Here is a 26,336-nt window from a genome sequence, read left to right as displayed (position 1 = left end):
GCACCGCTTTGCTTTTCACTGTGCTCTTGGCCAACAGCCCTGCTGCATCCACGCTCACAGAGGGAATAGAGGGAGAGGAGAGGATGCCATGGATTTGCTCTGGATTAGCAAGTCTTTACAATAATGAGGTCTGTCCATGCTATTCCTGTTCCCCCTCCGCCTGGCTGCTGTTCCCTTAACACCCGCAAGACTTCCCTTAACTCCGCTTTCTCCAACTTCACCCCACCAGCAGCAACATCAAGCTGGACAAGCTCCAGAAGGTGCCGGCCAGCAGAAGCACACGAGGTGACCCAAACGGGGCCAACACAGAAGCTCCTGGCCCCAAAGGTGTCAACAGGGCCGGGCGGGCCAAAGGCTCTATGCACCGGAAAGGTCACAGTTGCAACACCCTGGAAACCACCACCCCTGGGATGCCAACGTTCAGACATCATGCTATTTTAGCTTTTCTTTGCCTTTCGGCAATCTCTCCTCCACTTTTATGTGGTTTTTGCTATCCTGGATCTCGCTGTGTTTGTCGATCTCCTCCTAAAACACCCTTCCTTTCCAAGGGAACAATCTGCAGGCATAGCACAACCCATAGTAAAAAACATCGCTCAAAAGAGCTTTAAAGTACAGTGAAAGCCTCAATCCCTGCAGATGTGTAAATGCGGCAGGGTGACTGACTCTGGGTCAGGCAGCTGGAGCAGAGGGATGAGTTTATCACATCCTGCTGTCCTGCCAAAGCCATCTAAACACGCTGGCTGCCAAGCTGCAGCCTGAGGAGCAACTTGCCCAGCCAGCAAAGCCACAGGCTGGGAGCAAAGTTTATACTTAAGAGCAAAAAACAAAGCACAAAGCTGACTGGGGAAAAAAAAAGAAACAAACCCAACATTCAGAGTTTCCAGTTCTGCCCTTTTCCCTCAGCCACTGGGGAAAATCAGCCCCAAATATTTAACAGGCAAGTCATGGATTGCAGCCCAAAAAACACATGCAGCTCTGCAACAGCCCAACGCGCGCTCCGTCCTCTGGCACGAGCGGCACTGGGTGCAGCCTCAGCTCAGCCGTGCGGCCGTGCAGCCGCCCCAAGCCCCGCAGCCAGGCTGACGGGGAGAACTGAGGTTTCTCCATCCGGCTGTAAAGCTGCTGGGAGCCGTAGCCACCTCGGCCACCGCGCAGGGCAAGCGCTCTGTGACTTAAAGCACAACAGTCACGCACAGCGCAGTTTTCCTGTGCGTTTGAGCAAAGTGCCTTTTTTGTTAAGTTTTTTGTTTGGCAGTTTGGTGGGTTTTTTTAATCTAGTCTCTTAACATTCAGACTAAGGAGTAAACACCCCCCAAAAAACCAAACCCAAAAGCCCTGTGTGCAGAGGAGGCATCGGTTTTTTGACAAGACAGACCCGGCCACCAAGCGGGAAGGTTGATCTCCAACATCGTTTGAGCAGGAGCAAAGCCCCGGTCCTTGCGGATTTGACACCACAGAAAAGAGTCAAGGCAGAGGCCAATACAGATTAAACCAAGACCTGAGAACAAACACTTAAGCAAAAAAAATTTATTTAAGGAATACTTTCAATAACTTAAAACGAACCATGGCCTCACGCCACCTTCCCCCTTACCCCAGCAGAGGCCTCCGCTTTTCAAGAGATGGGTCTTTCCAAGCAGAGTAACCACCCAAAGAAACAGCAATATCCTCACTTCAGCATTACGGATTCAAAGCAGGCAGCCTAGGAAGGATCTTCAGCTAAAGGACTTCAAAGCATGACAAACATGTTCCAACAATACTATGGCTGCGGGAAATACAATAATATAATGTAAATATAGCCCTCCCCACCTCCTGCATGGATAGCAGAAGAGCCACTGGGTCCCACAAGACTATTAAGGCAAGGCCCAGCTTCATTACGAGCAAAGATCTTTGCTGAAGACTGTTCTTGCTCTTCCCAACACTACTCACGGTTGGCTGTGCTACAGGGAGGCAGAGGATGCCCCAGACAGAAAGGAAAAGAACACAACAGATCAGCTGAGTGGTGAAGGAAGCATTGAACCAGAGAGGAGAGGGGCCTGCAAAGGATAGGAAAGGTCTAAGAAAAGGTCTACCAGGAGCCAGCCACTCCCTCCTACCCCCAAACAAGGGGGGACACAACAAAAACAAAGGAAACATTTCAATGCCGTAGAACCTCACAGTTCCCAGTAGCACCCTCATCGTCCTCATGCGGGTGCTGCACGGAAATGACGCCCCATCAGAGCACAAAGCTACACGAAGCTGCTGGGTGGGACAACTGTGTTTTAAGGCTGTTCAGGAAGGGGAAGCTGAACACCCAGTACAGCACCAGGATCTTGTCTCCCACCTAACCAGCACCAATGCTGGTGGAAGATCACCCTTCGGATAAGCATGGGAAGGAAGAGAGCAGATGTCCTTTGGACAGCTCAGAAGCATGCTGAATCACAGCCCTCCCACACTCCAAACCTCAGAGCAGCCTGCTGAGCCACTGCAAAAGCTTTGGCCACAGGCATCCCCTGAATCTTCCCTGCAAATTAACAGTTAAGATCACACACAGCAGCAACTTTGGCTTTAAACACCACTGACAAACAAGAACAAACTGCAAAAATCTCACATTTCTTTCCTCTTCATCAAGTATCTTCCTCATGAGGAGGAACCACACTTGCACAGCAGCGTGCCACCACCTCCTTGACCTTCCTTCTCACTTCGCCTCAATTGCTGACTGATGACACACAAGAAAAGATCTTAGTGCAGTCACTGGAGCAGGAGGCAGGCAGGGGACTGCACAGCCAACGCCTGTCGCGCCAGATCTCGTGCGTAATGTCGGTATGAACCTAAAAACGTGCCTGCCTCATAGTTTCAAGCAAAGACCCTACTCTAATTGTGGGACTTGGAGAGCGTGCATACACGTCTGTGGGAGAAGAGCCTGAAGGACAGGAAGGAGAAGCAGAGCGAAACAAGCTTTCAGGACACCGCCCTGAGTTAAAGAAAAACTCCCAAGAAGTGTCCAACGGTGGAAATCACCCAAAGACAGGGGCACCGCAGCTGGACACAGGTAGCGCAGTGACAAAGGCTGAGCAGCCAGCCTGGTTTTGGCATTTAATGGACCGCTCCAGTCCCACAAAAACGGGACTGCACCAGTCTGGAAGAACGGGAAGGTAGGAGACACAAAGGAAAACAGATTTTTATACTCTCCTCAATGATTGCCAAACTGAGAGAGTCTGCGCACTTTGCTGAGGCAGCGAGAGGCTAGGGAAAGCAGTCCGAATCAGGTGATCGGTAGCTCCAAGAAGCAACAGGGTTGCAAGGCTAAATCAAGGCAGAAGACAACACACAGACTCCAATCTCTAAAACTCACCTGGCAGTGCACTCCTTCCTAATTTGCTTGGCAGCTACCAAATGAAAAGCCTAAAGATTAAGGAAACTCAGAAGCCCAGAGGGTCAGGACCCCAGAGGAAGACAAAGGAAGAGGGGAGAGGAAAAAAATATTGTGGCGTGAAGAGACAGTCAGAGGAAACCACACCACCAATTGTGTCATCTCGCTTCCAAGCCCAGGAGCAGCAGAGGAAGATACCACAAATGCTGATTTCCAGTTTAAGTTTCTTCATTCTACAGCAAGGTGAGATGTGAGTGCTTCACACCATCCTTTTCTTTCCAGTCCCCAAGCGTCCCACCCCCTAGCCTCCCCAAGCCTCTCCCTCCAGCCCTGCCCTTCTCCATTCAGGCGATCTTGGCCAGCCATTTCTCGAGGCCCTCGAAGTCAGCATCTCCCTCCTCTCCCTTGCTGCCCCGAGCACTGCACTCCACAAATTCCACCTTCATGGGGAGCTGGGAGAAGTCGAAGTCCTTGCCCTTCTTCCCCAGCTGGGCAGGGCCCCCAGTGGCTGAGCCATCCAGACTGGTGGGGGCTGCAGAGCGGGTCACTCGTAAGGTGTTGCTGCAGAGAGAGAAGGGAAAGGGTCAAGAACCAGGGGAACGTTACCTACACCCATTATCAGGAATTACACATGGTTTAGCCCACGGTGCTCAGCATCTGCACTGGTTTAACAGGTTAAGTGGGAAGAGGGAGGCAGCCGTGATAGCAGGGATCATGTAGGGGCTCACCCCACTGCCAAATACCTTTGGAGATTGAGAGGGAGATCGAGTGTCCCCATCGCTCCCCTGAGCAAATTCCTGCCCCGCTGCTCCTGTCCTTCAGCTTGCTGCAGCATCTCAACTCCCTGCCACATGCGGGGAGGAAGGACGGAACTCCTCGTCCACACTCACCAGGCATCCAAGGCAGCACAGGGAGATGGAACAGCCACACAGACACAGAGGCACTGCAGCCTGACTGCCTCTCAGGTCCCAAAAGGCAAGGCTAGGGAAGTCAAGGGGCTGCAGCAGGCGCAGATGCAAAGAGTAATCTCTCCCAGGGTCTTTGACTCATAGCTGGACTGATGTATCTCTTCCAGAGACAGAGCAGTCTGGCAGTGCCTGCTCTGATCAATCCCAGATACTTCATAGAAAGAACACCACTGCCCAGAGGCTCAGGAACGAGAGCAGACACTTCCTTGGGTTCTCCACACACGGACACCCAAGTACGGCAGCTCAGGGAGAGGATGGCAGCAATCGGCCAGCCTGCAGGAGTAATGTTGCCTAACAGGGCACATATAACCTACCTAGAAATCCAACTTCTACACACAGGTAACCAGCAAATGCCCAACATCAGAACCAAGGAATGCTTATTTTCCTGGAGAGCTTGAATATGTGGCAACTAATTCCTCCCTTAAAAACAGAAAGGTCAAGTATTCAGCCTGGAAGAGGCACCAGCACAAATAACCCTGCCGCCGTCTACTGGCCAAAGAGATTGGCAACACGATGGCCATATCCCATGAACGTGCATTTGTTCGGAGACCAAAGAGCTACCCACAATCCTCCTCCTACACCCAAGACCGCCTTGCTGCTAACTGCAATCCAGCAAACAGGCTCCACAGGTAAAATAAGCAGTTCTGAGTGTGCACGGGGAAGCAAAATCTCTACTAGATGCTGGAAGTCCACCACAGCACAAGAGCTGCACAGGTCTCTCCCAAAGCAGGTTCGACCCAACTACAATTATGAGACTCGCAAGCAGAATTTCCATGTAGAGAGATTAAATATAGCTTAAAAAACCGCAACTTTTACTTGCCCGATCCCCAGACTCGCCAGCCGTTGACGCTGCAGCTCGTTCAGCTGGCAGCTTACAACGTAAGCCACTTTACAAGCCACTTTCTCCTCCTTCCACTTCCTCTTACAACTTAAAATTAACAACAGATCATACATCATTTGTCTTCCCAGGTGAATGCCTTTCCCAGGGGGGATACAGAGCAAACACAAGGGTCCCAAACAGGGCTCCTCCAACACCCGTTAGCAGACCAGGAAAACTAGACGGTCCCTCCCCAGCTCTCAAGCTTTGCATGCCAAACCCTTTTGCATCAGAGTAGCCCTGCAAAAAAAGTCCATGCCAGTAAAACCAAGCAGAGCTACCAAGATCTTCACACTACCCACAGAAAGTCTGACATTTTGAAGCCAACCCTGCCTGTACCTGAGAGAACAGCACCCCGGGATGTATCGCTTAGCCTAGAGACAGCAGATTTTAGGAAAGGGATGCTGTTTCTCCAACCCACAGCTTCTAGGAGGCAATACAATGTCTGTGCCTACAGCTTTTTTGCGTGCTTTAGCAAGCAGCAATCTTCTCTCATCCTGTTTACACCTACACAGACAGAACAGTCTGGTCTTTTTCTGCAGCGAACTCAGATGTGGCTCAAGGGCCACATCACATCCCTGAGCACTGAGGTAAGAGAAAGAAAGGAGAAGAGAGATGCTCAGAGGGTTTAAGATCCTATTTCATACTTACAGCTCTTTCTCCAGCTGCTGTTGAATAAGTTTTGCTGATTTTGCCATTGTGACATCTAGAGAGAAAAGAAACGGAAATCAGCTCCTTGGCAAGGCCTGCTCATACTGTGCAGTCCTAAGAGTTACTGCGACAAAGATGGCTGCGTCTGCACTAGGGTAAGGGATGCGAGAGCTTCGGGTTTGCAGGTGTGAATGGGAGCAACCCAAAGGTCTGATAATACATGGAATTAATTTCCTCTTGCTAGGCAGTAAGTTGCTTCAGAGGACGGGGTTTGATGTCCCACCAGAAGGCCCAGCACTCCCACCCATCCTGGCATTACAGAGCTCAACACAGCACTTTTTAACATATGGCACATGGAGCCAGGAAGGGCCCAGGCAGCTCCTGAAGTAGTGCTCAAAATAACTAAGAAAACCAAATCTGATACTGCCCAAAAGCTTCAGATTGTTATCCAGGGATCCACACTTTTACTGTTAAAGTTGCAGGGAATCTGAAAATCTAGTCCTCTCCAATAACTGGATGCTCCTGCTAGTCCAATCAAGAGAAAAATATATAAACTTGGCAGCTAAACAGCTCTGATTTTAACATCGAATCTACCAAGTGTGTACAGATAGCTCATTATGCTCAAGTTGATCCTATTTTCCACTGCCTGCAGATTCCAGAAGACAGCTCAGCACAAGCAGGACGCCACCTGCCTTACTTAAGCCTGTCGAAAAAGCTGTAGCGCTCTCAAGTGGTGCTTCTCTGCAAAACTATTAGACATACCTGACCTAAAATTCTTCCACTGGCTGCCAGAAATGTTCCTGCTGAGTAGTCCAAGGTTAAAACTAAGTTCCAGCCTTCATTTTGCTGAAATCCCGACTCCTAAGAAATTCAGCATGCATGGCATGAACCCCTAGGACTGAATCCGATGTCTAGCCCGTAAGGCAGCACATAATACCTTGCTTATTGCAAGCGATCAGCAGCGCAGGTGCATTTTTGAGCACGGTGCTATCGACCAGGACCTGGTACAGGAACTCTGCCACATCCTTCACCTCCCGCTGGAAGGCCACACTGTCCACCACAAACACAATGGCTCTGGAGGAAAGAGGGAAGAACACATGCTGGGCCTGAAGCTCTGCAACCATCTGCCCCTCCAAGTATCGCAACCTGGGCTAACATACTTGTTTCCACATCTGATCTCATCCAACCCAAGAGCAGGTTAGCATGTGTTGGCTGAAACACACCCCATGCCCAGTCCAGCAGGAAATCTTTCCCTCTCTGCCCCGGGAAATACCACATGCCCTAACCCTCCCCACTGCGGTTATTTTACAGATTCACAGATTGGTTGGGGTTGGCAGGGACCTCTGGAGAGCATTTCGTCCAACCCCCTGCTAGAGCAGGATCACCCAGAGCAGGTTGCACAGGATCACATCCAGGTGGGTTTGGAATCTCTCCAGAGAAGGAGACTCCACAGCCTCTCTGGGCAGCCTGTCCCAGTGCTCGGTCACCCTCAGAGGGAAGAAGTTTTTCCTCATGTTCAGGTGGAACTTCCCGTGTGCCAGTTTGTGCCCGTTGCCCCTTGTCCTGTCGCTGGGCACCACTGAGAAGAGTCTGGCCCCATCCTCTTGACACCCACCCTTTAGATATTGATAAGCGTTGATCAGACCCCCTCTCAGTCTTCTCTTCTCCAGACTAAACAGCCCCAGCTCTCTCAGCCTTTCCTCATACCAGAGATGCTCCAGACCCCTCCTCATCCTCACAGCCCTCCGGCTGGACTCTCCCCAGCAGTTCCCTGTCTGTCCGGAACTGGGGAGCCCAGCACTGGACACAGAACTCCAGCTGTGGCCTCAGCAGGGCAGAGCAGAGGGGGAGGAGAACCTCCCTTGACCTGCTGGCCACGCTCTTCTTCACGCACCCCAGGTACCGCTGGCCTTCTTGGCCACGAGGGCACACTGCTGGTCACAGAGAGCTTGCTGTCCAGCTTGTTTTGTCTCCTGATGCACTACAGCGGGAAAGCAGAACAGTAACTAACGCCTGCTACCCCACGGCAGAGCTCTGACTCTCAGGGTACCACCACCCACAGTGACTCCAGCCCAGCTCACAGCATCCCCAACACCATCATTTGGTTTGTCCCTTTCCAAAACATCACCTACCCCCTCCTCCCCTGCCAATCTCCCTCAAGTTACCTGGCTGCTGCCTTGAACCTCTCCAAGAATTGCAGCCGCAAACTCTCATGGCCTGGAAGGTCGATTAAGGTCACGTTGGCACTCTGGGAACAGAAGCGAGACGGTATTAGCAACACCTAATCTAGGGGTACCTGTCATCACGGACCGGGGAAAACCAGTCTGATTGTGGATTCCAGCTAGCCTGGCGCTGGGGTGAGTGAATCCCCATACGGGCAGAATCACGTAACTCTCCCCGAGTTACAGTCTGGGAATAACACAAAAATGCCCTCGCAAGAGACTTTTTTAATTGAAAGCTACAAACATTTCCCTTTCCACCAGTTGCCGGCCAGAGAAAGCAGCGACATTAAAGATAACGCATGCCCCTCACACGCTCCTCACTGAGATGTGGCCAAGTAGGGCCACGTCACCGTTCTCAATACTCCTTGTTCTCAAGAGGGGAGAGAACACCACACAAGGCTTTATCTACTCACTGCTCTTGGATTTTAATGGAAACCTTGTCCACAACTTAAAAAACAGAAAAGCAACAGTTGGCATTGCAGCATTCCAGCACCTCTCCCCCTCCAAATACCTCCTGTCTGCTCAACCCTAGGGACACAAATATTAAACAAAAGCCCTGCACTTCCCTTTACTAAGTTTTTAACCTCTTCACCACTGTTACTGAAGATCGCCATAGAGAAGCCACAAAAACATCCTCTACTTTTACAATTCACCAGCACGTAACGAGCTGCCAGCTCGCTGCTTTCACTGCCACATGGGCACCCAGCAAGAGAAAGAAACTCTTCTGGAACTAGAGAGATCACCATATACTGAAAATAACTAGCTCTGTGGCAGCCCAGGACCTCAAAGTAACCAAAACCCTTTTTGAGACCACATGAAGTTCAGCTGGAGACTCTTTTTAAGCCTGCTAAGGCTTTTAAATTCAGATTTTCTTGGGCAATTGCTGCCAAGCAAATAAAGCAAACACAACAGAACTATGTTCCCTCACAAATCTCCCTCCAGCTCCGAACTGCACCGCTGTCCCCACAGTGCTTTGTTTTACTCCGCTCGTAAAAGCAGCTCCTCTTCCTCTCCTACAGAAAAAAACCACCACGCACTACCCGCCTTTCAAAACCCGACACAAAGGCGTGGTTTTCAGCCAAAAAGGTTTCACAATTTGACAAGCAAAGAAAAAAGAACCTGTGCAGACAAGAAGGCCCTAACACCTCCCAGTACCTTCCTACTTTCTCAGCGTGCACTGCCTAGAAAAATCCAGTCCTACGCTCAGGCCAAACCGGGCACTGATTTCAAGCTGGGAGGACTGAGCAGCACAAAAAGCATCAAGCACAGGGAGCAGAAAAACAAAGGCAGCAGCTGGCTGCAGCAACCACGCACGAGTTACAGCCAAAAACCTGCCCACTCACCTTGTCGCTGCTGACTCTGTAAACCGCGGAGCTGTCGGTTATAGAAGTCTGGGTATCACGGTATTTGCCTGTCAACAGCTGTGGGGGGAAAAAAGGTCATTTTCAGAAAAAGGAGGCTGGAGGAACACTGGCATTGCGTTTCATCCACTCAGAAACTGGAATGATATGTAAGGGGTAACAGACCTCAAACATCCAATTCCAACTTTGATGCGCACAAAACAATTTCATTGTTTTCCCCCCCAAAATTTGAAAAAGCACTTATTAAGAGAAAAAAATTTATATACGGAATCTCCACGTTGCTAAAAACAAGAAGGAAGACACTATGCCTGCCAATCCTTCAAAGCCCCTTCACCCCTGTACGAGAGGCCGCCGGCCGGCCGGCAGGGCGGCTGGAGCCGGGCAGAGCCCCGGCTTGGGGCTCCTTTCGCGGCCGCTACGAGCCCCCCGCCCGCCGCCCGCCCCGGGTCCCCGCTCACCCGCGCGAAAAGCAGCGTCTTCCCCGCGTCGCAGAGGCCCAGCAGTAGCACGGCCTTCCGGCTGCTCCTCCTGCCCTGCACGAACCTCCAGATCACTGCGGGAGAGAGGAGGACGCACCTAAGCCCGCCACTGGCAGCACCGGCGCCCCCTCAGCGAGCGCGGCCCAGGGGCCCGGTGCTCCCCGGCGGGCCCGCAGAGCGCGACCGGAGGGACCGGGGGTGGGGTGGGGGGGTGTTTCCCTCCGCAGGTCGCGACTCACAGAGGGTGACGGCGACGGCGAGCAGCGCCAAGAGGACGGAGAGCACGGCGGGGCCGGGCAGCTCCCGCCGCAGCGCCTCCAGGTGCGGCTCCAGCCTCCCCGCCATGGCTGCCCGCGCGCACACGTCGCCTTAACACCCCGCTTCCGCTTCCGGCGGCGCGCAAGGGCTGCCGGGAGTCGCGGGGTCTCACGGGAGTTGTAGTTCCTCAGCGAGGTCCTGCTGAGGAGATGGGAAGGGGGGGGTTCGGGCCGGGGCCGGGCCCAGGGCTCCGTGGCTCGGGCTGGCCCCCGAGGTGAAGGCTCGGGTCGCCTTTCCCGCATGGGGGGGGCGGGGGTGTGGGTGGTTAAATGCACAACAAGGCGCTGGGGGGCTGTCATGGCCCGAGAGCCGTGGAGGTCCGGGAGGTGATTGCCCCTTGGTTTGAGGCTCAGACGTCGTGAGATGTTCGGCCACATCTAAGTGCGTCTGGTTTTGTGCCCCTCAGTTCAAGCAAGACACCCGTGATAGCAAGGGGAGAGACACACCAAGATGGACAGGGGGCTGGGGACTCGCCCCGTGCGGGACCGGGAGCTGTCGGGCCTGGAGAAGAGATGGCTGCGGTTGTACCTGGCATCGGGAAGATGGAGCCAGGCTTTTCACGGTGGTGCAGGACAAGGGGCGCAGGCAATACACCAAAACAAGAGAGGATCAGAGTGGGTGTGAGGGAAACTTCTTCCCCTTGAGGGCTGTCAAAGCAGTGGGACAAGTTGCCCACGGTGGTTGTGGAGTCTCCATCCTTGGCGGGTCTCAGTGCCTGACTGGGGCAAGCCCTGAGCAGCATGGTTGACCCCTTTCTTTGAGCAGGAGGTTGGACAGGAGACCCTCAGAGGTCCTGTCCCACTTGAATGAATCTGTGATCCTCTCGTGAGGTTCCTTCTTTCCATGCCTTCTGCTTATGGGACAAGGGGTTACACCAGGTATGGAGTGCAGATGGCATAGGTTTCCTCGGGAAAAATTTTCTAACATAGTTAGTTGTAGAAGCAGGCTCTTAGGGGCACTGTATCTCTTTCTTTGCTAGTTTTTAAGAACAGGTTATAAAAGCTCTTAGCATCTTTCTCCCCTCAGCTCTTCCATGCCTGCCTTCCTAACAGGTCTGGATTACCCAGACTCTCTCCTCTGAAGTGGAGAACCTCAGCAGACCTTTATGTTTTGACTTTTTATTTGCTCCCTGGATCAGAGTCAGGCTGCCCACCTACATGTTTGTTTTCAGGTCAGCAGCACATTGGACAGACTACCAAAACACACAGTGTTTCTAAGTAAGTCCTAGTTGTTTGGGTTTTTTTTCAGAAAGGAAGTCTAAGCCTGGACTCTCCCCATCACTCTACTGATGTGTTTTAAGAGAACTGCCTGGTGGAAATGACTCAGATGCAGCCAGCTGAGACATAAGATGGAGTGATTTCTCTTCACACCTTCCATCTTACAACCAATGTATTTTATTTTTTTTTGTTTGGCTGGCTTGTTTGGTTTGTCGGTTTTTTACCTTCTCCACCCTTCAGCTTCCCCGACATAAACACTCTCCCTCTTCCTGTGTCCCAACCACACTGGGCAACTGTCATCTGCTGGGGAGATAATGGGACAACCCAGGTGAAGCAAATGCACAGCGAGGACAAAACATCTGTTAATTAGGCTCTAGGGTGTATTTAATCCGTTTTGCTTTGGCAAATGTTGAAATGGGCAGCAATAGCCCTAAGTGGCAATAGCACTGTCTACAGCAAGAGGCACTGAGGGAGGAATGGGTTTTGAAAAATCTCAGGACACCCCTTTAGATTCGAGATTTTATTTCTTGCTGTGATGGCAGCAGAGAACGGCAAAGTCTCAAACAGCCACTTTCAGAGTGATGAGGAAGGGCAGAGAAAGCAGTGAAGGCAGAGGGCCCTCTGCGGGTCGGTGTTCAGGGCTGAGGGCACGAGAGGAGTCGTGGCGTTGTTTCCTCTCCCTCCAGCACAGGTCCTTCCCATCTCGCTACTTGTCCTCAAGGAAGGTGCACACCTGGAGGAGATCTGGAAAGGGAAAGGACAGGGAGAAGTTCACATCCCACCCCACCAGCACGTGCCCAGCCACACCAACAACATCGCCTGCAAAATATATTCACCCAAAAATGTGTATTAACCGTAGATCACACTGAATGCACACTGACGGGACAGGGTGGGTTCTTTTTAGTGTTTCTCACAGTGCGTATTTTCTAAAGGTGAGTAAAAACCTGTGATTCCTGCTGATGCCAGAGCACCAGATTTCAGGTCTGTTCTCAGTTCATCCAAGGAACTTTGAGAAAAGTCTCCTGGCATCTTCATGAGTTATCCTCATTTTGCTTTAAAAAATTAAATGGATGGCTACAGAAGAAACTGTCCATGCCTGCGAGGCTACGAACTGCAATTCATGGACTTCTTCCCGGGGCAGTTAGAGTTACCTGATGGATTGCAGGTATTGAGGCTAGAAACTGAAGCATAGTATTGATCTCCGAGGAATTCCTTGTACGTTATTCCATCGCGGAGTTTGACCAGACACTTGGTCAAGTCTTTAAACAGAAGGTCCTTGGTTTGAGACTCAAACATGTTGAACCTGTCTTTCTCAGTTCCTTTCATTCCAAACAGTTTCTGAAATAAAGGCACAAAGAGGTAAGTGTATGTAAAAGGTAGAAAGCTGGCAAGACTCAGCTCATACAGACGTAGCTCTTAGGCATGGTTCTTCACTGTCAACCCAGGGAGCCCCTGGCCGAGCTCCAGAAATTTAGGATTGAGTCCTCTGTCCGTGTGGTTAAATGAGGGGTCTCTCAGTGGTGAGCACTGTTGTGGCACGGCTGCCAAAACAATTTTTTTCCATTCTAGCACGTCACGACACAGAGAGCCCATCGGCAGACGCTGCCTGCAGGCGCCATGCCTTAGCCATAACTTGAAAACAAAAGGAGCCGACTTCCCAAGTGCCACTCAGCTGACCCTGATGGTGGAGCGAATATTAATGTTTTCAGTGTAAAATCAAACAGAGCTGGTTAAACCTGGTTACATTTACGCCAGTAGCTGTAGGACTGTGTGCGTGCAGGGAGGCTGCTGTCCTCCCGGGGCTGCACGGCTCGGTGCCACCTCGTGCCTGACGGGGAGGAGTTTCTGACACACACCTGCAAGAGCCCCAGGAGGAGGTGATAATCTCATGTCACACAAGTATAGCATGACAACAGCAACAACTGTGAGTCAGCTGATACCTAACGGGGTGTTTGAGAGGAGAAAGAGTCATTCGGAAGGGGTGGAGGAACGAGGATGCTCAGGGACAAGGTTGTCACCCCATATCGGTTAAGTTAAAATCTTCCATGTTGCGCTGACTCAGGGAAACTCCGAGCATCATTGCTCTAAACATGCAGACATGCTGCATAAAAACAACCCCGGAACATTTCTTTCGCTGTCAGTCCTGCTAACCTCTTGTCTCTCCAGCAGCTCACGGACTTTCTTTGCTTTCTCAGGACGCGCGATCACAGCATGGGTAGGAACTTTGGCCAGGTGGCAGTCCCTGTAAGCCATGACATTTGCCCGCCGACCGTCAGTGCACAGCAACTCGAATTCGTCCATTTTCAGATTTTTGGCCCATTCTTCTTTATTTTTGCCTTTAAAGAGAATTGGTTTTGGAGATTCAGAGATTTTGCATAGCAGAAGAATAATGCAGATAGGGGAAGGCAGCCCTGCCGAGACCCATGCAACAGAATAACCACGTACCCTCAGTGTTTTCCTCAACGATTGAGTGCTTAACGAAGGCCACATCCCCCCGCTCGACCAGACACCTGGGAATTGCAAAGAAAGGCAAGTGACGTGTGTGTTGGATCCTGGCCCTGTCCCCCAGATGTGATTCTGACCTATGTCTTACTTTGTAAAATTAATCTCCAAGGACAGCCAGATCGAGGAGCCCTGCCATTAATATTTTAAGGATATCTGAAACACAGTTTTTTAACACATTCTGGAAAAAAGCGTGCATCCTTCTTATGTGATAAGTAGCTGATTTATTTTATTGTCAGAAAGCAGCAGTTTGGGCAGGTTCAGAATTCGCTTTGCTTTCTGCAATGCCTGCCTGCACGTGTTAATAGCTTTGTAAAAACACTAACTTGCACCAAAAGGACTGCAAACCCTGAAGCAGGATCTCTTTGCCATTAGATGTAAATGAAACAAGATTCATTCTCTTTTTCAATTCATGCCCAGTATGAATTATTTAGACTTCAGCCGATACCGAGCAGGTACGGAGGGATGGCACTGGGGCTGACCTCTGGTCTCTGCACATTTTAGAGGACAGCTGATTTTAACTAAGACAAGCAGCATTTTTAGCAGGGGGTGTCTAGTGGCAGCTCCTCATCTTTTAACACTCCTTATTCATGTTAAAAATGCAGCACTGCTGCCATTGTAGGAGGTCTTGCCAAAACACTCGTGTCTCTCCAAGCTTGCTTGAAGGCACACCAGGACATTAATTTTATAGAACAGGAATATTTTGCATCATTTTTCAGGAAGCCATATCAAGAAAAAAAATGTATAGTGTATATATATTGTCAGCAGGGTAATGGAGAAAAAGAGAAGGTCAGCAAATTAGCATCAACATCAGCTTTTACTCCGTATGTGATCTACCCGTAACGGCTGTGATTAGCCCCAAAGCACTTGAGAGCAGCCGGAGTGTTTCCACCACCTACCGGAAAGCTCCAGTATATCCGTAGTATTTCTCGTGGCTGTTGGCAACGCACTTCTCCGGCGGGATTCTCTCTGAGCCCTTGCAGAGTTGGCAGAGGCGGGAGTTAGGAGGAGACCCAGGAGCACAGCCCTCACTGAAGTATTCATCTGAAGGCAGAAACAGGAAAAAAAAAAAAAAATCACTTTTCCTGCACTGAAAATTTAGGTTTTCTTTTAATAATACGTTCTCACGCTGAATTTGTATTAGCAGTCACTGGGAGCTGGAAACAGGCAGCAAGAAGGAGCACGACAGTGGACAGCAAGTCGTGCGCATCCAGTTTTCAGTATGAAACTTGTGTCTTCTTGTTATTGACAATGAAGCGGGGCCTGAGGCTCAATTGCCTTGACATAAAAAGAAGAATGTTTTTGGTGCAAACCAGCCCCAGCCTCCACGGTCTTCCTGGGTTGGCAGAGTTGCATTTGGCAGCAATGCCCGAGCTCTGGGGGAAGAAGGGACAGGAGAAAGGCAGGCCGGAGGTTGGAGAGGCCAAGTCTAAAACTTACTAACTCTAGTATCTTCTTGCGGTTAGAGATTTCCTTTTCATAATTGTATGCTTTATTTGCCTTGGTCAATAATATTTCCAAATTATTTTTGTTGGACCGTAACTCTCACCGATTGAAAGTTGGATGTAGAAGTTGATCTTCTGAACAATCTCCAAAGTCCCAGAGCCAATGCAGACTTTCACCCCCTCACCCTCAGGCAGTCAGATCAGTCCCTTTAAGTTTCTTGAATGAAGATCAGCCTCTGTCCCCTGCTCTCAGCCCTTCCCCTCCCTTCTGAGATTCATAAACCCATCCTTTCCCCACACACCCTGCACAAGCACCAGCCCCCCGATACCTGGGCCGGCCTCTATTCCCTTTTTGGGAATATCTTTTGGGCCGCTGCAATGGGACGGGGAGAGATGTGAAAAGAAAGCAAAGCTCCCCAAAGCAGCTGACGTGCCATATCTTACTCTCAAGCAGTTACCAACAGCCTAAAACTTTGCTTGATGAAAGCTTAAACAACAGAGTCTTCTCCATTTCCCACCCCCAGGTGGGAATCGTTGAGGCAGAAGAAACTTTGAAGAACAGATGAAGGATAGGAAAACATTTCCCCAGCTCAAAGAAATGGATGCAAAACTCGACCCACCGAAATTGCAGCTCCCCGTCCTGTTGTGAATCAAGCCCATGGGGATGTTCCAGCCAGCAGTTCTCCCAACAGCAGTGTGGCACGACTTCTTGCCCTGCAGATTGTTCCATGTGATATCGCCGTTAGATTTCTTCACAACAGCCACAGCAAAGTAGGATGCTTTCAGAAGATAAAAGAGAGGAGAATTAAGGACTAGCCCAAGGATCCCACCGTGCTCCCTTAGGAGAGGGCACCTATGAACAGCGTAGAAGAAATACTTTGCACTTATAAATGATTTGCCAGGCAGAAGAGTTTGCAGATGTGATGCATCTACTCCCACCATGCTCCTGGGAAATTATTATCCCTGACATTTCTCTGCCCCCCAAAACTCTGACACTTGGGTATGCAAGCAGGCTGTAGCAAGGCATACGTGATGATTTCTTATCCACTCTTTAAGCAAAGGACAAAAACCTACCCTCTTCTCCCTCTTCCCATTTCCATAAAGAGCAATTTCCTAATACCACAACCCAGACCCTCTTTCCCTGATCGCAGCCCTGGCACCGTTATGGTGTGACTGTACTTCAGATAGCAGCAACTAAGCAAAAATCTCCGATGCTACCGTATGCTTTGCTTTGATATCTGCTTGCAGACCCAGACTTTCCATCTGACTACTAAATTTGTCTCCCAAATTTTTAATATCTACATTGGGCACAGTGGCTCTTTGTGTGGAGGCTGGCCATTTATTCTCCACTCGTGACTGCATATATATTTTTCTATTTATATCCACTAGGACTGTTTTCTGTCCCTCTATTGGTGATAATTACCTGGTTCTCCTTCTGCTTTGCTGCATTGACTGTCTTCTGAGGAGGGAAAAAAAAGAAGATATTAGATAAAAGATATGGCAAAGATGCGCAGCAGTGAGCAGAGTTCCCCGAGAGCACCGTCTGTTTTTTGCGGGATGCAGCGCTGAGGCTGCTTTCTGGATTTCAGAATAAAACCAGTGTTTTTGCACCAGCCCATTTCCCACCACCTGGACCCAGAGGGGCAGCCCGGGCTGTGCTTACCCTCGTAGGCTTCTCCCATCACTGGCACCAAGCCACACACGCCAGCGGTGTAGACAAAACCTCCGTCTAAGCTGATGGCGTCTGCTTCACCTTTCTGCAACGAAAACGGCGCAGCGATGAAGCGACACTGTGTGTCCCCAGACCAGTGCTTTTCAGAAATTAGATCGTAAAAGCAGCACTCGATGTAAGGGAGAAGGGCTTGGGGCTAAGGGACGTGAGAGGCCATCCCTCAGCATACGGACAGACGAGGTCTCGCTGATGCAAACAGAGGGAGTTTTGAAATTATCGCTCCCGTGCGTTTGTAACCACGTCCAGCAGCAGCTCTCCTCCCCAGACACTCGCAGGCTCAGGCGTGTGTCTCTCCTAGCCTACTTCCCTGCCAGATTTCCTCCTCTCACCTGTCCGTTCAAGTTTGCATGTTGTGCTGTCTTCATGGCACTGACCCAACCCCCTGAGCTGCCACCAGCATCCTTGTCTATGCTACGGAATCACACCTCTTCTAAGCAGGCAACTGTTTTTCTCTGCATTTTACAAAATTTTGCCTTCCTTTTCCACATAAAAAGTTACTTCACACCAGAAAATTGCTTTTTATTTAGGAAACCTCAAAAAAAGAACACCGTCCAATGAAATTTTTTGAAACATGTGAATCAGTGAAAAAACAGTCAAGCCTTTTCCCTGTGACAAAGTTGTTATTTCTTGCAAAGCTCCCAACATTTTATTTTAAAATCTACCCGCCCCTCCACCCCATCTGTTCCCAGGCGGAAAGAAGCAACGCTGCTCTCCATCCGAAAGGTTCACAGGGATAAGAAAAGGCGGGGGGGGGGCGGGGGGGGAAGCGCCATACCATGATCTTAATAATACAGTCCCTGGTGTTGTCTGCCACGGTGCACTCCACGTCTCCATTGCTCACCACACTCCAGAGGTCACACTTGCTCTTCTCATACTTGCCTACTGCACACCACCGCATCTTGTTTTCTCTGCGGTTGGAGTTCAACTGATCTGTAAAACCAGCAGAAGAAAAAGAAGGATAAGCCTAGAGCCCCGCTGAACAATAAAGCTACAAACAGGCTACTTTCTGGGTGCGTGGGACTCAGCCCTGAAACCGTCTGTACACACCAATCTGCTGCTGCCCAGCGCACAACGTTCTTGTTTAATAAGCCCAGGGCTGGCGTGAAGAGAAGGGATGATTCTTAAGCTGAAGGATGCTCAAAAATCAACTTACAGGTCCAAAAGGAGAATTTCTGCATAATACAAGCCATTCACGCAGATTCATGTTAGCTAAAATATCACAGCCACTAAGCCACTGTGCATTAATAGTACTTGGTATTGCTGCTTACAATATATTCCGCATTTCTCCAGACATCACAGCCCAGATAACCATGAGACTACAACCAGACTGAACTGGAAAAAGACAACCTAGTTATGTTTCTGTGAAGTGGCATCTGAATAACCTGGTTTGATGCTAGATGAAGTCCATGCACCCCCTTCTAATAAATGCCATAGCGGCTGAGCCTGCCACAGAGATCTCTGAGCAACTATGCATTTTAAGTGGCTTTCGGAGGTCATTTGTGGGATGTTTGACTCTCAGAAAGCCAGCTAGGACACCAGTAAATGCTTGATGAGTCTAGATGGAAATAAAGGACACTATTTCACTCAAATGGCCAATACTGGACCTGGTGTCCCGGGGCGTTCCTTCCTCTTACGTCCCAGAAATGGCTTTTTGAAGCAGCAGTTTTGACTGTGCCCAATCCCTACCACCAGCTGAATAACTGTGGGCAATTTTTGCTGTTGTAATCGTGGTGAAGGGACGAGGGGTGGAGTGTGTGTAAATTTTCCACCTTTGTCAGTGTGGTGATGATGTTATTTAGACTTTGGAATCAACAAATCCCTCTTGTTGATGTAAGTGCAGTTTGTGAAGACTGTGTGATTTTAATGATAATACCTTTCACAGGAAATATTTTGCAGAGAATATCGTCTGCGTTTGAAAAAATCGTCTTCCTTTTGCCCAGACGTATTTGCTGATCCCATCTCTTCAGCGCAGCTCACGCTGACACGACATTAGTATTTCATGTCCTGCCTACCTTTCTGAAGGCTCTGGATGGCACTGTAGTACTCAAAGCCCAGGTAGAGCTGGGAATCCATCAGTGCTGGGATACGCTTCAGCTGTATAGCAGAGTCTTTGAAAAGCAAGTCTTTGAGGCTTGGGTCCTTCTTGCCAGGTGGCCCAAAGAGGTGGAAGGTACTGGTTGTGCCCACACCAAATTTTTCCTGCCATGGGGGGAAAAAAAAAATCAGTAAATGACTACTAAAGCTCTTGGAAAGCTGGAGAGAGCAAGTGAAGCCAGAGCACAGAAGCGGGGATGCTAGGGGAAAGGAAAGGGAGCATGACGATACCTGTGCTTTTGAGAGGAAGGTCCAGATGTCATCAACCTTGTTATCATCTCGAGCCACAATGGCATGAGCAGGCACCCTGGCCCAGTGACAAACTTTGTAGTTGTCCACGGGCTGGCGGGTGCCATCCAGACACAGAAGCTCGTACTCATCCTTCTCCTCCGGGGCGTTTTCTGGAGAAAGGGAAGAACCATGAGTTGCATCACCATGAAAATAGACGAAAAAGCCAGTCTGGGGCAGATTTGTGAAGAACTGATTTCTGCTAAAGCTCAGGGGAGAATCTTTGCAGAAAACAGGTTGCAATGGTGATGGGGTCATCGTGTCATATGAAAGCAATGCAGAAAGGAGAATACATGTGCCTGTGAAAGACAGATTTTCCCTGCCTCTGTCATAACTAAGCCAACAGTAAGAGGATTTATGTGGTGGTAGTGCCTAGACATCCAGACATGTGCAAATGGATACAAATGCAAATATGTTTACAAACACCATACAAATGGATTGAACTGGTCAGGAGCTGCACACGGTCTGTTAAGGCCGGTAGGTAGCCAATGTCAAGGCTGAAAACAGAGCTCAGATCGCAGGGTTACAGGAGAATTCAGGTGGGAAGGGACCTCTGAAGATCTCTGGTCCAAGCCCTTGCTCAAAGCAGGGGCAGACCAGGTTGTTCCAGGTGGATCTTGAAAACCTTGAAGGATGGAGAGTGCACAGCTGTCCTGGGCAACCTGTCCCACTACTTGACTGGCCTCAAGGAGAAAAAAATTTCCCCTTGTATCAGGCCCAAACCTCTCTTGTTTCAGTTTATGACTATTGTTTCTCATCTTTCCACTGTCTACCTCCTTAAAGATCTTGGGTCCACCTTTTGCTAGCCTCCTTGTAGGTACAGGCAGGATGCTCTGAGGTCCCCTAAAGTCCTCTCTTCCCCAGGCTAATCAAGCCCACCCTACTGAGCATGTCCTCGCAGGACAAGTGTCCCTGCCCCATGACCATCTTGGTGGCCCTCCACTCAGCTCATTGCAGGTCCTGGGCATGCCAGGCCATCTTCCGTCTCTGAGAAGTGCAGAGGTAGCGAACTCTTGCTGTGGGCTGAATTCCCTCCAAAATCCCTCCCAGAGGGGTTTTGTGTAATTGTGTAATTACCTACACAATTGCTCACCCTGCATTTGCTGTGATAACATTAAAGCTGGCTTTGAGATATGGCACCAATTATCATACCATTGAACTTAAATCAAGCAGGTTTTCCTTCTTCAAAGAAGAACCTCAAAGAAGAAAAAGTGGACCCCCACCATAATAATTTCTCAATAACAAGGATGTCTGTCAACAGTGTGCAAAACATGTTTGTAGAGATGAAAGAAGAGGTTTAGGGCATACCTGGAGAGGACTGAAAGCCTGCACAGTGTAGGCTAATTGCAGGATGGAATGGCAGGAAGAGGTTGGACTAGAAGGAGAGAAACAAGTGATCTGTCAGGCCTACCTTGAACCGTTGTGTGTTTCACAAACGCCACATCTCCTTTTCCATCTTTCAGACACCTGCAGGTGGGAGGAACAGAATAGATGTTAAAAAAACCCCCACACATTGTGGCTCTCTACCTCCTGTTTCAGCAAATTATTTCGGCACAAACTGCAACCATAGAGCAGTGTTCTTCTCCCAAAAGAGCCATGCTGGCAGGGAAGGAAATGTAATGGCAGAGAAGTAATGCTCAAGGAAGCCCAGTTAGGCTTAGCATGATGCTAATGCTGTGTATTCTTAAGTCTGTGCAAAATCATACAGCCCAGGTCCCTCTCTCATCTCCCGCTAGCTGCCTGCCAGTTACTACTAATTGGATCTTTAATTACCAGCACTCCTAGTTGTTCTATAAATTCAGTCTCCTCAGGACCCATGATTACAACACAGCCCTCCCCAGCATAACAAAAACTTGCATTTGTCAGGGCTAGAATATTTTCCCAAAGGAAAAATAGCTTTCACTCACTGAAAAGCTCCAGAATATCCAGAATAGGGTGCTGTGCGGGAGCACTTGGTTTTGGAGTCCCCCTTGCACTGACGGCACAGTTTTTGTTCAGTGGTGGCACCAGGCACGCAGCTGGCAGAGAAAAAGTTGGCCACCGCTATGGAGGAGAAAGAAGCAATAGTTAGTTTAAAATTCACCTTTACAAGGACCTGGAAGGGAGGGGATGCACAAAGAATGTCAATGACTCGACTGATCTGCGAGCCGCCTCTGGACCTCCACAGAAGATCGGGCAACATCGCTTTCACCGTACCACCACCTCGGCTTAACATCAACCCATTTATCTCGCTGGTTCCCACCTCACCTTGCTCAATGGAGGATGAGTCTTTGCCATCCCACTTGATGTCTCCCCGGTGAAGGAGTGTCCCAATCGGGACGTTCCAGCCAGCGGACCTGCCCAGGCCTGTGTGGCAGGAGGTCTTGCCCTGCAAGTTATTTATTGTGAAGTCTGTTCCTTTCTTCACGACGGCCACGGCATAGTAGCTTGTGGAGCCTGTGGTGCAGGAGCAAGCAGGAAAGCAATGAAAAAGCAGGACTTAGGAACATATCAAATCCTGCCAAACCCCCGATTTCAGAGAATAAAGTGCTGCACTTCCAAATAATTAGCAACTTTGCTTGAACATTCATGGTCTTCCAGTTTGCTTAGGGGTAAGCTACACTGCCAATATTGAACCATCGCTGCACATTACAACTTGTAATGGTTAGTGACTGGAAAATACTATCAGACACAAAATGCTTTGCCACTGGAGAGACATTAGACATGTCCATAGTTTTGTAAGGATGCTTCAACAAATCTTTTTGGCAAATCTTCTTTGGCAAGTCTTTTCTCAAACGCTGTTGCCCACTGAAGCATACATGTAAGCCTTGCAAGACTGAAATTCCACATTCAGTCTTTAAAATTATACCTAGTCCATCGCTTGCTACATATGAATAAAATGCCTGAGTTTTAGGGGTGGTAGAGACCACAGCCTTCCATTTAATATCTGTATTTTCTTAGCTACTGTGCTGAGGATGACTCTGCCGTGTTGCTTTGATCCTGAATATTTTGTACAAAAGAGCTGAACTTCAGGGCAGAGGTCAAAAGCAATTAAGATCTTTGGATGTGGTGGGATTGCGTGAGGCGATATAAACGGGGATATAGCATCTTTCCCAGGGGAAAGATGGGAGAGACAGAGGATGGTACAGAGAGTTAGTAGGGATGGAGCCAGCAAGCTAACTCTTATCAGAAGGGATTGCTGCAGAGCTCTTTTCATGCTTCTCTTCTTTTTTCCATGCATTGCCTGCACCTCTTGCCTCAGTAATCTCAACTGGGTGCTCCTCCACCACCACTAATGGCAATACTGTTACCTCTTCAATCTTTTTTTTTTTTTTTTCTTGATACCTGCGCAGGAACATCCTGTTTTACCCACGTAGTTCAAGGTCACTGGAAGCAGATCATCTCTGGGACCGGCACAATTTTTATGCCATGCTTCAGGACGACTGTGATTTCTGCTTATGGTTCTGTCTTTCTACAGCCACTGCATCATCACAGATCAGTGACTTTCATCGCAGCTAACATCAGAAATGGGGCACTGGCTCTGCCCCTTTCCATTGCAGTGACTCTGTGGCCATGGGCGACGATTCACATTTTGGTGGCACTGCCCCCCACCCCTTCCCCTCTGGGATCTGGAAGTCAGGGGCAATATCTCGGACACCTAACAGAAATAACATGGGAGCTCTGCGTGGAAAGGATGGCCTTTTCGCTATCAGTTTGTTACCACCACTTGGCTTAAAAATATCGCACGGAAGTGTACCTCCACTATGTTCGTAGACCTCAGCAACAATGGGCTTCAGCTTGTAGGGGGCAAGGCCTGCCTCATAAACTTGACCGCCGTCCAAGCTGATGGCATCTGCTTCATTATTCTAAACAACAAAAAGATTTCAGTCAATAATCAAAAAGCAGGGATGCATGAGGGAAAAGCTTCCCCAGAGTGTCTCCTGGATCCTTCTGTGTGAGTCCTTCTCTGCAGGAGGATCACAGGTAACAACCAGTGACTCAAAGGAAACTCCAACTTTCCCCAGGTGTAACAAGCTGCTGAAACATCCTCAGTGCCCAGCACAGATATTTGCTGCCCACTCACCGAAATGGCTTTTATGCAGTCAAGGTACGTTGTTTTCTGCAGGCAAATCAATCCAACACTCTCTTGTTGCATGTGGTCCCTTAGGCTGTTGCATTTGTTCTCTTCTGCTGAGGATATTGTGCACCATTTGATGCTTGCCTTGGGGGGAGCAGCAAAACACAGAGCTGTAGAAATAACCAGAAATAAAGAGTCTCAGAGAGGTAGAAAAGGCATCAGTTGGAGAGAAACAGCATCTCTGTGAATACGAGATCTCTGGTTCCCTGCAGTCATGGCCTCAGGTGATGGCCAGGTGCAGGATCTCCCTTGCACATCTCCTAAGTCATGCAAGAAGGTTGTTTCTTTCTTGCCTGACATGGGCACCTTCAGGAACATCTGGGAGGATCATTCCTGTCCCTGGGTAATGGATGTCCTGCAGAGCATCATGATGCAAGCAGCCTGGGCTCACAGCTACATCCACAGGAGTAGAACAAATCCACACACTTCAATAGAAATCAAACTCAAGACTTTGCAAAAACGGAGAGGAAAGGCAGTTTGTTGAAGCAGTGTCTTTGCAAATAACCCCAGAGGGAGAGCAGCTCTGACCTGGCCAGACCACATTCAGTACGTTGCCACACGTGACCTCCTTGGCAGCTAGATGATCTAAGATATTTAATGGTCTCTTCATATCTCACCTCCTCCACTACACCCAGTAACAGAGATGCCATACCACCACCACAGTCCTCTGTTCTAACAGTCCCCCAACCAGTAAACGCAGCTGACTGGCGGCTCTGGGAGACCGGAGCAAAGCAAAGACCTCAGGTGGACACAGGCACACTCCTCCTTCAGCAACCTAAACACCAGAATCGCTGGACGCTTGCAGCCTGCGCTGCAACACTTCACCTCAACTCTGCCCCTTCCTGGCAGGATTGCACAGACCGAGAGGCTGTATGCACAGCTCGCTCCCTCCAAGCCCTTGATGGCACGTTTCATTCAATCATCTCCAGATTAACCTGTGCCATTTCCATTTTCTTTTTCACCTCTGAAATATTCTCTCATGCTTGATTTTTGAGCCGTAACCCTGCCAGCAGACACCTCCCTTCCTCCCATGGAGGTGCTGAATTTGGCCACAGGGAGAATCCTTAGCCTTAATTCCTACTGCCATCCTCTACCTTTTTCAGGTCTTGGCTGCACAAAGCCATGGTCACCTTAACCCAGTGCTGGCAACCACCCTACCCTGGGCAGAGGCTGGTCGGGGACCTCCTAAGGGAGTCAGCCTGGCCGCACTGGTGAACATTGGGAAGGCAACGGGAGCCCGAGTGCCACAGCCTCTGCCTTGGGGATTTTGGGCAACCTCTTGGCTCCTTCCATGCAGAGGAGGAGGAGGGACTCTTCATCACTGCATGCTAGTACCCACCAAAAGTGCTCAAGGACTTTCGGATGCCAGTGGCACAGGGAGCACCTCCCACCAGAGGACATTAATCACCACCACACTTTAGGGGGGGTCAGAAGAGACCCGCTGCCTAGTCCAAGAAGGGGACCCCTCTCTCCTTTCCAGGCGGTGGTCCCCAGGTCAGGTGCAGACAGCAGCAATCTCCTTGCCGTGGCTACCTGCCCATTGCCTGCCAAAACCATGAGCAGAGACAGAGAGAAGTAATCATTTCAAGCAGCAGCGGCACAATTTAGGCATAAAATACACAGAAGCTTGAGCGAAGCGCAGCAGTGGCAGCAGGACAGAGCAGCCTTCAGGTTTAACCCAATACAAATGCAGGCTTGGCAGGCAGGTCTTCTAGTTTCTCCCCCCAGCTGAACCCCTGCTCCTCTCCCGGCGCAGCAGCTGGCTGGAGGGCGATTTTTCCCTTCGCCCCGCAGCAGCAAGAGTGCACCCATGCAAGTGGAGCCTCTCCCAAGCCATCCCCTCCCCGGCTGTGGGTGCCGAGCATCCCTCCTCCGTGCCAGCCGGGTGCTCGGCAGCTTGCTGTGGGGAGCCACAGACCTCCCTCCAGCCTCCATGGGCTGGCCCAAGGGAAAAAGCTGCTGTCGTTAATGCTCAAAACACAATCCTTGTTGACAGAGATCCACAGCTGCCAAAGCAAGCATCGCTTTAACTCCTGGCTTTTAGGTAACAGCTGCCTGGGTCTGGCACATGCTGCAGCTCTAAACCAGCCTCATCTAAGGGGGAAAGCCTGGGGTCCGGGGAGGTTTTGATTCTTGCTTTCCTCCCAGACTGCTTTCAGCAGACACTTACCCACTATCCCGAAGGACAGCACGGTAGAGAGTACGAGTTTCATATTTGAGCGGGGAGTCAGGTGCCGAGGAGGGGGTGCAGCAGCCTTGGTCACAGACTGTCCCCTCCGAGTCTGTGATGGCTCTGAAACTGCTTTCCCCCCCTTTTATAGAGGAACAGCCCTGGCTGTGTTTGCAGAAGCAATGACCTAACACTGTTTGTCCTTCCTTGTTTCTCAATAGCTCCTAAATTGCCCCCCTCCCTGGATCAGCCCATTTTTAGGAAGCCTTTCACTTTGGCACTGAACCCCTCTGCAGGCAGGAGTCAGACCAGGGCAAGGTGCTTTTCATTTTTCAAGGGGCTTCAGACGGAAAATTCCCAAGTTGTGACATCTGAATTCCTCTGTGGGCTGAAACGCCACGGGAGGGGCTATTTTCTTTGTGCTAGCCACCCCCTGCCTTGCCCAGCCTGATCTCAGAAAGTCCCTGCTGGATCCAGCCCCGAGTTTTGCATTTTTGCCAGTAACTGCTGCTGTTGTACCCGTCACCCTTTGGCTTGAGCACCCCG

At 49.9% G+C, this 26,336-nt stretch overlaps 2 protein-coding genes across 2 annotated transcripts; both read right to left on the bottom strand.

The window, feature by feature from the left end:
• Positions 1-1,512: 1,512 nt before the first annotated feature.
• Positions 1,513-10,294, bottom strand: SRPRB (SRP receptor subunit beta). Its single transcript, XM_054835986.1, has 7 exons — positions 10,147-10,294; positions 9,887-9,981; positions 9,411-9,488; positions 8,011-8,093; positions 6,783-6,919; positions 5,846-5,900; positions 1,513-3,910 (listed from the first exon to the last, which is right to left on the bottom strand). Exons 1-7 carry the CDS (start codon positions 10,250-10,252, stop codon positions 3,694-3,696), a joined length of 771 nt encoding a protein of 256 aa, XP_054691961.1. The 5' UTR covers positions 10,253-10,294; the 3' UTR covers positions 1,513-3,693.
• A 1,653-nt stretch (positions 10,295-11,947) lies between these two features.
• On the bottom strand, positions 11,948-25,969 carry TF (transferrin). Its single transcript, XM_054835985.1, has 17 exons — positions 25,791-25,969; positions 23,567-23,730; positions 23,240-23,348; positions 21,751-21,939; positions 21,411-21,546; positions 20,915-20,970; positions 19,447-19,616; positions 19,134-19,320; positions 17,897-18,051; positions 17,053-17,146; positions 16,813-16,848; positions 16,010-16,168; positions 14,844-14,988; positions 13,888-13,952; positions 13,594-13,778; positions 12,594-12,780; positions 11,948-12,186 (listed from the first exon to the last, which is right to left on the bottom strand). Exons 1-17 carry the CDS (start codon positions 25,831-25,833, stop codon positions 12,149-12,151), a joined length of 2,118 nt encoding a protein of 705 aa, XP_054691960.1. The 5' UTR covers positions 25,834-25,969; the 3' UTR covers positions 11,948-12,148.
• Positions 25,970-26,336: the final 367 nt, after the last annotated feature.

This window comes from Grus americana, chromosome 9 (assembly GCF_028858705.1).
Source record: "Grus americana isolate bGruAme1 chromosome 9, bGruAme1.mat, whole genome shotgun sequence".
Classification (NCBI taxonomy): domain Eukaryota; kingdom Metazoa; phylum Chordata; class Aves; order Gruiformes; family Gruidae; genus Grus; species Grus americana.
The sequence above is the reverse complement of the archived record's forward strand: the minus strand, read 5'-3'. Positions and strand labels throughout refer to the sequence as shown.

Bases quoted from the DNA above. Each gene is read 5' to 3' on its own strand.
- SRPRB (XM_054835986.1), bottom strand. From the start codon at position 10,252: ATGGCGGGGAGGCTGGAGCCGCACCTGGAGGCGCTGCGGCGGGAGCTG. The intron at 9,489-9,886 runs GTGAGCGGGGAC...TTCCCCCCACAG, and splicing joins AGACGCTGCTTTTCGCGCGG to CTGTTGACAGGCAAATACCG. The intron at 5,901-6,782 runs GTATTATGTGCT...TTTTCTCTCTAG, and splicing joins GATCGCTTGCAATAAGCAAG to ATGTCACAATGGCAAAATCA.
- TF (XM_054835985.1), bottom strand. From the start codon at position 25,833: ATGAAACTCGTACTCTCTACCGTGCTGTCCTTCGGGATAGTGG. The intron at 13,953-14,843 runs GTAGGTGGTGGA...TGCAATTCCCAG, and splicing joins GGATATACTGGAGCTTTCCG to GTGTCTGGTCGAGCGGGGGG. The intron at 12,187-12,593 runs GTAACTCTAACT...TTCCCTTTCCAG, and splicing joins CAATACCTGCAATCCATCAG to ATCTCCTCCAGGTGTGCACC.